The sequence below is a fragment of the Rhinoraja longicauda genome, chromosome 42, assembly GCF_053455715.1.
Source record: "Rhinoraja longicauda isolate Sanriku21f chromosome 42, sRhiLon1.1, whole genome shotgun sequence".
In the NCBI taxonomy this organism is placed as follows: domain Eukaryota; kingdom Metazoa; phylum Chordata; class Chondrichthyes; order Rajiformes; family Arhynchobatidae; genus Rhinoraja; species Rhinoraja longicauda.
The window spans coordinates 10972191-10983208 of record NC_135994.1 but is presented as its reverse complement, the minus strand read 5'-3'; the positions used below and the strand labels follow the sequence as shown (position 1 = coordinate 10983208).

General features: G+C 42.7%; 1 protein-coding gene across 1 annotated transcript; it reads left to right on the top strand.

Moving 5' to 3' along the window:
- The first annotated feature begins 395 nt into the window (after nt 1–395).
- On the top strand, nt 396–11018 carry LOC144612044 (insulin-like growth factor-binding protein 5). Its single transcript, XM_078431535.1, has 4 exons — nt 396–726; nt 2422–2618; nt 6685–6804; nt 7922–11018. The coding sequence occupies exons 1-4, from the start codon at nt 396–398 to the stop codon at nt 8057–8059; spliced, it is 786 nt and encodes a 261-aa protein (XP_078287661.1). The 3' UTR covers nt 8060–11018.

Sequence of the window (11018 nt, the reverse complement as noted above, 5' to 3'; positions counted from 1 at the left end):
TACTTGTCTGATATACCCAATTTGAAAACATTACATTAAAACTTATCGAGATAAGAAGAAATTACTTTAAAAAACTCATGAATACAATATGCTTATTTAAAAAGTGGTTACCAAAAAGAATCGTGTAATCCAAAAACCAAAACAAGTTAAAACAAAATATGAAAAGTTCATTAGGAGTGAGTAAACTTTTTGCATGCACTGTAGACCATCCCATTCACAAGCCATGCGAGCAAGGAGCGGGCACCCTGTCACGTACATAACTCGTCCTCCCTCCGTGTGTGATTTAAATAATCTCTTACTTATTCAGATTCTGGGGCCTGCCCTTGCCTGCCTATTTAAAAAGGGGGGAATAGCAGGCTGAGCAATGTCGTGGAGCGTTCAAACTGCTGCAAACAATGTTCGGGATGTGCGTGTTGCTAGCTGGGCTCGGACTGTGCAGCCGGCTGGGTGCGCTGGCGGCGATGATCGAGTGCAGCGGGTGCAGCGAGGAGGAAGTGGCGTCCTGCCACCCCCCCAGGGGCTGCGAGCTGGTGAGAGAGTCCGGCTGCGGCTGCTGCCTGACATGCGCGCTGGCGGAGGGAGCGGCGTGCGGGGTGTACACGGAGCGTTGCGCCTCTGGCCTCAGATGCGTGCCCCGCGGAGGGCAGCCCGCACCCCTGCAGGCGCTGCTACAAGGCCGCGGCGTGTGCCGCCCGGTCAAGCGCCGCCACCAGCTCCAGCACACGGGTGAGTGAGTGAGTGAGCGCACACCACATTCAGGTGAATTTGCATCAAGATGCAACTCTCTTAAATGTAAGGTAGACACACAATGCTGGAGTAACTCAGCAGGTCAGGCAGCATCTCAGGAGAGAAGGAATGGGTGACGCTTCAGGTCGAGACCCTTCTTCAGACTCGACCTGAAACGTCACCCATTCCTTCTCTCCAGAGATGCTGCCTGACCTGCTGAGTTACTCCAGCATTTTGTGTCCGTCTTCGGGTGTAAACCAGCATCTGCAGTTCCTTCCTACACACTAAGTTAAATGTCTCTGGATGGCAAACTCTCGGTGCGAGAGCTTCACTTGTACAAGATGGCAAGTACGAGAACTTGCCATCCAGACACATTTAACGGAGTTGCATCTTGAGCTAAGGTCATAAGTTCTAGGAGCAGACTTGGGCCATTCGGCCCGTCGTCGACTCCGCCATTCAACTCCTGCCTTCTCGTAGCAGGCTGAGCAATGCCGTGGAGCATTCAAGAGGGTTGAGAGGGAAAATAGATCAGCCGTGGTTGAATGGTGAAGCAGACTTGATGGGCTGAATGGCCTAATTCTGCACCCCTATCTAATGATCTTGTGAAATATTTGAGACTTTATTGAATAAAGTCTTGGCGACGCAGGTCATGATACAGGGACAGTGGATCCGTGTTAGGAATCTGTATTGGAGATGTCCCTCCACCAATTGACTCTGTGTACTGACTGGACTGACACTGTGTGACCTTCCTTCTTCTCTGTTTACTTTGTTGTCACCTTCTCCTAGCTAACAATGATCTATTCTATATTTCCTTGAACTTCATTTCTTTTGATCTCTTACATTTCCTTATCTGTGTCACCCTCTCCCCTGATATTCAGTCTGAAGAAGGGTCTCGACCTGAAACATCACCCATTCCTTATCTCCAGAGATGCTGCCTGCCCGCTGAGTTACTCCAGCACTTTGTGTCTATCTTCTAAATAATATCTCTTTTGCTGGTAGAAAATCTGGAGGAAGGTATTGGTCTTTGGATTTCTTATTTTTCAAGTTGCAAGTTGTAATAATGCTGAAACAAGGAAATTAATTCCTTAAAAATGTGAATGTGTTTAGTGAATTATAATTTCAATTTCCTTCTAAAATGAAACAAGCAACATGTTCCATCATGTGCAACACTGTGTCTGGGATGTTAACCTGCATTATGTCTTTCCTTAAAGTGTGAGTTGAGCCTTTGTCGTTCTGGTTCAGAGGTGAGCGAGCGATCTCTGAGCTATGGCTGACATACTCTCCTGTCAAAAAAAAAAGTTAACTACAAATTTGGGGTGAATCCATTAGACCAAATTGATTGAGATCCCCCTGTTAACGAGAAGTGTTATTGCAAAAGTTTCTCTTTGCTCCCACTAACACTTGTACATACGGTAAGTGGCATATTGTTCATTGTAAGCTGAAATGATTCATATGTTTCTCATGTTTTTGTTGCCCAATATGCTGATCCAATTGTGGGTTTGTCATATAAGGTGATCTCTCATGAGCTATGTGGAAGTAACCTTGCTGCAGTAATTCGACAAATACCTTGTGGAGGAATACATAGATGTTGGCTTTGCGAGTCAATTGTGCTTTTAATTCTTACATTGAGACAGTGTGATCTTGGGCTCTCCAACTGATTGGTCTATTCATATTTGACTATTCACATTCTTGCAGGAAAGCCCCTGGATGCCAATGAAAAATATTCTTTCGGAAAGAGACGACAAGGTGGCAAAAACCTTGAAAATCCTGGCCACCACTTGAAACTGAAACCTCGTCAAGGAAATCGCCATTCGGCAATGGGAACTGTGCGCACTATGACGACGCCATCAAAATCTACACCAGTCACCACACTTGCACCAGACTCTGAATACGTAAGTGCCAGGTTTGAGAGAACGCAAGCACCGCAGCAAATTCAATGCATATTTCAAGGGTTGACACACTGGAATATTGATTCCTGTCTCAGAGAATTTAGAGTACAATTAGAAACAGAAAGTGCCAGATATATTAAGCTTGACGAAATGTGTAAGAAGGAACTGGATGCTGGTTTAAACCGGGTAGATACAAAAAGATGGAATAACTCAGCAGGTCAGACAGCATCTCTGGAGAAAAGGAGTAGGTGACATTTTGGGTTGGTCTGAAAAAGGATCTTGACCCAAAACATCGCCTATTACTTTTCTCCAGAGATTCTGTCTGACCAGCTGAGTTACTGCACAGGGGTATGTAGAGGTCATAGTATAGGCGTGGGGCGCTGTGACGGGGAATTTGGGGGGGGGGGGGGGGCTGGTGTGGACGGGGGGGGGGGGGGGTAGAATAAAGGAGAACCTGGTGTGGGTTACTTTGTAACGTTGTCGGTGCCCTTTATGTAGCAACAATTGCATAACATGGGTATGCAAGCAAAGAATTACATTGTGACTTGTCACATGTGACAAAGAATTTGATTCAATATTAATGTTGGGCGTCTCAAAACTTGGTCTCGCTTGTAAACCTAATAGAAGTGTTCTGTTAAGCATTTGCCCAGTTTGTTTGGTCTCCTCGTTGTAGCAGATACCATGTTGTGAGCAACAGATATAGAATACAAAGTTGAAAGAAGTAATAGTAAATTTGCCCACAAAGCAATTTAATTTCCGATTTCTAGCATCTGAAGTATTGTACTCTGCATTTCTCTTTAAATTAGACCAATTTGCTCTCAGATTTGTCATTGAAGACCACACCAATGTAATGAATAGGGGTGTTGTGGTAATTGTGGTCATTCTGAATGTTTGATTGTACAAAGCCTAGCAATACTAGACACTTGTAAAGTCACAGAGATGGATGATTGGATTTCATAACAATAACCTATTTTTATACACTGCCATAGAGTCTAACAGCACGGAAACGGGCCCTTCAGCCCAACTCGCCCAGGCCAACTAAAATACACCGTCTACACTAGTCCCATTTGCCTGCATTTGGCCCATATCCCTATAACCTTTCCTATCCATATACTTGGCCACGTGGCTTTTAAATCCTCTTCAAATTGTGAAAATGACCCAAGGTGCTTCACAGGAACATAAAGGGACATTTATATTTAAAAAAAAATATTGTGCATTGTAAGGAATTAAAGGTAGATGACCAAAAGGTTGGTGAATGGTAGATTTTAAGGAGCCCATGAGATAAAGAAAGAGTTGGGGAGGTGTAGAGCTCCAGATTCCACAGGTGGAGGTCCCTGGCAACTGATGACTTATCTGGTGCTGTGGCAACAATTAAACGTGGTGAATTGAAGGGAGAGAGGAGGAGGATGGCAGAGATGGGTGCCCACAATTAGAAAAATACATATACTTTGGAGGGAGACAAAGCAGAGGAAAGAGCATGAGGGATTTGAAAATGAGGGTGTGAATTTCTTAAAAATGCACTGTTGTTTAAACGGGTTAATATAAGCCAGTGGGCACAAGCTGATGGTCCACATGTTTTGATTTTGTGATCTCTGCTTTACGGAGAGAAAAATAAGGAATAAAAACAGGAAATGCTGGAAATGGTCAATGGGTCAGGCAGCATCTGTTAGAAAGGGAAAACAGTTGATGTTTGAGGTTGAAGCATGTTTGTCAAAGAGGAAGGCTCACCTGAAGTGCATTGGAATAGGTAAGTTTTTGGATAACAACAGCATGGATCAGTGTTTCACTCGTAGAGGGGCTAAGGTAGGGGAAGAATCAACTAATGTTGCAAAACAAGAAATGGCCATGGAAATTAGCATGGTTCTGTAGACTGATGCTCCTCTCTGGATCAATTAAATACAGTTTAATCTATTGCTACTGTTGCAACAGTCCATTTGTATGCAATGTAACAGATTAAATATTGGATACTGGAGCATAAAATGTCCGTTCGATCTTTAATGAAGATTTCTTCACCAGTGCACCAGTAAATGTCAGCATCGTTTCAATGAGCACAATATAAATGCTGCAAAATAATTTATTTGCTGCAAAATCTATAAAAAGAGTATTGCATATGTTCCTGTTTTTCTGTGGAAAAATAGATGGCCCATAAAACGAGTGTGGTTTTTCAAATACATGAAAATGTGGATTTCATATTGATTTAGTTTTAGATATAAATTCTAGTCTCTGAAAGCTGTTGTGAGTTTGGGTCCTTGTTCAGAAATGAGTGAGATGATACCCAGGTTAGAATCATAGAGTGATATAGCGTGGAAACAGGCCCTTTTCCCCAACTTGCCCACAGCAGCCAACATGTCCCAGCTACACTAGTCTCACCTGCCAGCATTTGGTCCATATCCCTCTTTTTGGACCTGTCCTGTCCATGTACCTGTCTAACTGTTTCTTAATGGATAATTCTAGTGTACAGGGATCACTGGTCGGCGCAGACTCGATGGGCCGAAGGGCCTGTTTCTGCGCTGTATTGTGTGCAGTTTTGGTCTCCTAATTTGAGGAAGGACGTCCTTGCTATTGTAGGTTCACCAGGTTAATCCCCGGGATCGCGGGACTGTCGTATGAGGAAAGATTGAAAAGACTGGGCTTGTATTCACTGGAGTTTAGAAGGATGAGAGGTGATCTTATAGAGACGTATAAAATTATAAAGGACTGGACAAACTAGATGCAGGAAAAATGTTCCCAATGTTGGGGTAGTCCAGAACCAGGGGCCACAGTCTAAGAATAAAGGGGAGGCCGTTTAAAACTGAGGTGAGAAGAAACTTTTCTACCCAGAGAGATGTGAAATTGTGGAATTCTGCCACAGAGGGCAGTGGAGGCCGATTCATTGGATGGATTTAAGAGAGTTAGAAAGAGCTCTAGGGGCTAGTGGAATCAAGGGGTATGTGGAGAAGGCAGGCACAGGTTACTGATTGTGGGCGGTCAGCCATGATCATAATGAATGGTGGTGCTGGCTCGATGAGTCGAATGGCCTCCTCCTGCACCTATTTTCTATGTTTCTTAAACTAAAACTAAATTAAGCAAATGAATTACCGAATTCTCAAGTAAATAGTATTTGGCTTAATTCGGAAGTATTTGAACACAAGTGGTGAACAAATTGTGTTAACTCTTCTAAAGTAATTCAAGTTAGTGTCTCCACACTTGCTGTTGCTTGTGATCCATTTGTTACAATCTCCATGAGTGAGATTGAGTGGTTGGGCGGACTGGGGCCTGGTTCCACTGGAGGCCAAAACTGACTCTTTTTGGGCAAATGGTGGAAGGTCCTCTGGGAAACCCTAGCACTTGTAGTGATGAGGGACACTAGACCTGTCTGAAGCTATCATACACAAGGCATTAAATATTGGGGATCGGTGCCAGTTTCTAAAAAAAGTGATGAATGTGTGCTTGTTTTGTTTTACAGACTTCTGAGTGAAGAAAATATATTGAAGTAGGTTACACTTGAGATGTTCATTGGGATTGATAGTTGTTTTAGACCAATGGAGAAAAACCTTCCATTCATTTAGATTATACATTGTTTAACAAATGGTACCACTTTCCTCTGAATATTTGGAATAGTCTATCCTATTATGGTCATCTGATTGGCGTAAGATTATGCAGCCAGGAGGCTTTACAGGGACCAGGGAAGTGCTTCAGTGTGCCTGCAAAAGAGTTCCAGATTGCTGGAGTTGAGTGGAAGAGTTAGAGTATGAGTGGTGTGTTTTGGGAGATAGACACACAATGCTGGAGTAACTCAGCGGGTCAGACAGCATCTCTGGAGAAAAGGAATAGGTGACGTTTTGGGTCGAGACCCTTCTTCAGACTGAAATGTCGCCTATTCCTTTTCTCCAGAGATGCTGCCTGACCCGCTGAGTTACTCCAGAATTTTGTGTCTCTCTTTGGTGTAAACCAGCATCTGCAGTTCCTTCCCACACGTGTGTTGGGGAAAGTTGGATTGGGGCACGAGCTTTGAAGGGAGATTAGGGTTTTGGATTGATCTTTCACTCGGCTGTCTTTAAACACTGTCCAATCGTTGATCTGTACTTAGGGCCCATGCCGAAGGGAAATGGAGTTGATTCTGCAGGATCTTCAGCCAGAGTTTTTCCACAGCCCAGAAGACATCTACATCCCAAACTGCGATAAGAGAGGTTACTACCGGAGCAAGCAGGTAAACAGTGAACCCAGTCACCACAGTCATCACTTTATCGTTTACGAACGTTGAAGCCCTGTGCCTGTTAAACCCCTACCAAGCCTCCCAAAGATCAATCGAGTCATAGATGGTGTGAAAAGAGAAGGGAAATGGACATCAACTGTTTTTTAAAGTCTGACATCTTAACACCATTTGCCTTCCCTTCCCAGTCGGACCACTTGTAGTTCCTCCCCTTGTTGGGTATGATCAGTTAACACACTGACCAAAAACAAGAGGCTCTGTGGTTTGTATAACTGCCAGTCAGAGAGTTGGATAGGATTTTGACAAATGTAGAAGTCTGCATTTACTGACCAATATTTTAAAGTAAGTAGCTGTTGGCCTTTTGTTTTAAAAGAATGAACCGTTTTGCTTTTGTGAATGCAGAATGCCGAGTCCATGCCTGGCAAGTGGGATGAAATGTCTGTGAAAATGGCAGGGCCACAATTGTTCTCATCCTTAAAATGGGGACAAGAGAACAATGAAATGGATTTTGCTGCCCAGAGGCTTGTGACTACTCCAGTTGTACAAACCTAATATGTATCTCTGTTTAGACATGAGCTGATTTATAAAGACCATTTGACTAATTTTCCCGCCGATTGTTCGGAAGGGATGTTAATATTTCAGATTGACCTTGGAAAATCTCCCTTAGGACTATCTGGAAAAAAAAACTAAGGAAGTTTAGAGATAGTGTGGAAACAGGCCCTTTCGGCCCACTGCAAGTACTGTAAGGCAGCAACTCTACCACTGCGCCACCGTGCTGCCCTATTGTAGAGTTATCTCTAGTGCTCTTGTCTAAAATACATCTAGCATTATAAAGAGATTCTTTCCAAAATTATAGTTTAGGGGAGGTTTCATGCAGCAGTGACCCCATTAACTGTGAAACTCTATTGGGAGGTTTGGAGAATGAAAGATAAGTTCATAAGTTCTAGGAGCAGAATTAGGCCATTCGGCCCATCAAGTCTACTCTGCCATTCATTCATGGCTGATCTATCTCTCCCTCTCAACCCCATGGTTCTGCCTTCTCCCCATAGCCCCTGTCATCTTGAAGGACGATACAGATATATGGGTTTAACATGTTTCTAATGTTTTTTTTCAGTGTAAATCATCAAAAGGCAGAAGGCGTGGTCACTGCTGGTGTGTGGATAAATATGGCCACTCGCTTCCTGGGCTCCCAAGCAGGAAGAGGTCCGTGTCTTGTTCACAGATCGCATCTTCCGAAGAGTTTGGATACTAGCCAGTGCAGGACTGCACTGCCTGAACTTTCTGAAGAGGAAATTAAATTAGAAACGGGATCTCTCCAATCAATCTTGCTCCATATCTGTAGGCCAACTCCAGAAAGGGTTTGCAGACTTTCTAGGGGTCGCATCTGACGGATAAAGCTTACTATAAAGGTTAGAAAACATGCAACAGCTGCTCTGAAAGTCTTCTGAAATCTGAATTTAATTCTAATTCCTGGTTATTCCAAATATGGGGCCAATTTCTTTAGCCGAAAGGCTTCAGTGCCAAGTCCCTGCCACTAACATAATCCACCAGTGTGGTTTTCCTGTCCTTTAGTTTGATCATTTCCTTTTCCTCAGCACCAACCTTAAGCTGGAGCTACAAGGAAGTCCGCCGGGTGACGATGTTTCTGGTAGAACACTCGAGTTAGATCTGAAATTGCCATTTCATGGGCTGAGTCAGTACAGCCGGAATACTGCGGAGAGCTTCTCCTGATAACTTGGTGAGGGCAGCTGAATTACAGGGCCCTCCATAATGTTTGGGACAAAGACCCATTATTTATTTATTTGCCTCTGTACTCCACAATTTGAGATTTGTAATAGAAAAAATCACATGTTTTTAAAGTGCACATTGTCAGATTTTAATAAAAGGCCATTTTTATACATTTTGGTTTCACCACGTAGAAATTACAGCAGTGTTTATACATAGTGCCCCCCATTTCAGGGCACCATAATATTTGGGATACAGCAATGTCATGTAAATGAAAGTAGTCATGTTTAGTATTTTGTTGCATATCCTTTGCATGCAATGACTGCTTGAAGTCTGCGATTCATGGACATCACCAGTTGCTGGGTGTCTTCTCAGGTGATGCTCTGCCAGGCCTGTATTGCAGCCATCTTTAGCTTTTGCTTGTTTTGGAGGCTAGTCCCCTTCAGTTTTCTCTTCAGCATATAAAAGGCATGCTCAATTGGGTTCGGATTGGGTGATTGTCTTGGCCACTCAAGAATTGATAATTTTTTGCTTTGAAAAACTCCTTTGTTGCTTTAGCAGTATGTTTGGGATCATTGTCTTGCTGTAGAATGAACCGCCGGCCAATGAGTTTTGAGGCATTTGTGAGCAGATAGGATGTGTCTATACACTTCAGAATCCATTATGCTAGTACCATCAGCAGTTGTATCATCAATGAAGATAAGTGAGCTAGTACCTTCAGCAGCCATACATGCCCAGTCCATAACACCCCCACCACCGTGTTTCACAGATGAGGTGGTATGCTTTGGATCTTGGGCAGTTCCTTCTCTCCTCCATACTTTGCTCTTGCCATCACTCTGTTTTTCTGTTCATTAAGTCTTTTCTGGACATTGGTCATTGACAAATCCACACCTGACTCCTGAAGAATGTTTCTGATCTGTCGGACAGGTGTTTGGGGATTTTTCTTTATTATAGAGAGAATTCTTCAGTCATCAGCTGTGGAGGTTTTCCTTGGCCTGCCAGTCCCTTTGCGATTAGTAAGCTCACCAGTGCTCTCTTTCTTCTTAATGATGTTCCAAACAGTTGATTTTGGTAAGCCCAAGGTTTGGCTGATGTCTCTTAACAGTTTTATTCTTGTTTCTCCATCTCATAATGGCTTATTTGACTTTCATTGGCACAACTTTGGTCCTCATGTTGATAAACAGCAATCAAAGTTTCCAAAGGTGATGGAAAGACTGGAGGAAAGATTAGGCACTGAGAGCTCTCTTATACCTGCATTAAGGAGGCAATTAAACACACCTGAGCAATTATAAACACATGTGACCCAAACATTACGGTGCCCTGAAATGGGGGGACTATGTATAAACACTGCTGTAATTTCTACATGGTGAAACCAAAATGTATAAAAATACCCTTTAATAAAATCTGACAATGTGCACTTTAACCACATGTGATTTTTTTCTATTACAATTCTCATTGTGGAGTACAGAGGCAAATAAATAAATGATGGGTCTTTGTCCCAAACATTTTGAAGAGCACTGTAGCACTGAGCCACACTGACCAGATGAATTAAAGGTTCATTATCTGATAGGTGGTGTGTTGGTTCCCATCCTTTCACCCTTGTTCGACAAAGTTCTCATGACTGGTTGCCCAGTTCAACTGAGTTGACTCGCTCTATTCTGCCTCGTGCAAACAGCTGTGTGTCATGTGAAATGTATGAATATCTTCAGGAGAGGAGAAAAATGGGTGTAGTGGTGCAGCAGTCATATTACTGATCCACTAATCCAGAGGCCTAAACGAATTGAACACAGCACTGAGGAATCTGGGCAGGTGTCCCCATCTATCAATACATGGTTTGAATGAAACATCTGGAGTAAGATAGTATGAAACTTTCTTTGTTTATATAATTTTTTTAGTAGTTCTGGGTGAAGAAAGAGCACGTCCCCTTGCAGAATGACCTGTTCACCTTCAATTTATTTTTATTTTGAAATCTTACATATTGGTCATGGAGTCGTACAGTACAGGAAACCGGCCCTTCAGCCTAACTCATCCTTGTTGACCAAGATGCCCAGCAGAATTAGCACTGACTGTATTTAGTAATGGCTATCTTTGAGTCAGACATTGGTTTGGTTTGATTGCTTTTCCATCACCGTGCTGCAATGCTTTTCAAGAAATAAAAGTTGCCCTCCTGCTTTTCTTCTTTCAGTTTAATATTTTGAAATTATTTAAGTTAATGTTCTGTTTAAAATCTCTGCTAACAGGTTGAGGATACCTATTGAGAATGCACTGCCCTTGATATGTTTCTGTGCTTCCAGTTCAGTATGAGCACACAGCTCATGCAATTATATATCACTTTATAGAACTTGATAAACACTATGTATTTTTTTTACTGGGAATGTGATCCGCCTAAATATTTAAGTCCACAAACAGAAATAATGTAGTATTTTGAAATGTAATGTCTAATATCAATAAATGCTTTGTGATAAATTGGCGTTGCTCTAAAAATT

Coding starts and splice junctions, on each gene's coding strand:
- LOC144612044 (XM_078431535.1), top strand. CDS start 396: ATGTTCGGGATGTGCGTGTTGCTAGCTGGGCTCGGACTGTGCAGCCGG. Junction 727..2,421: donor CCACCAGCTCCAGCACACGG/GTGAGTGAGTGA, acceptor ACATTCTTGCAG/GAAAGCCCCTGGATGCCAAT. Junction 2,619..6,684: donor TTGCACCAGACTCTGAATAC/GTAAGTGCCAGG, acceptor ATCTGTACTTAG/GGCCCATGCCGAAGGGAAAT.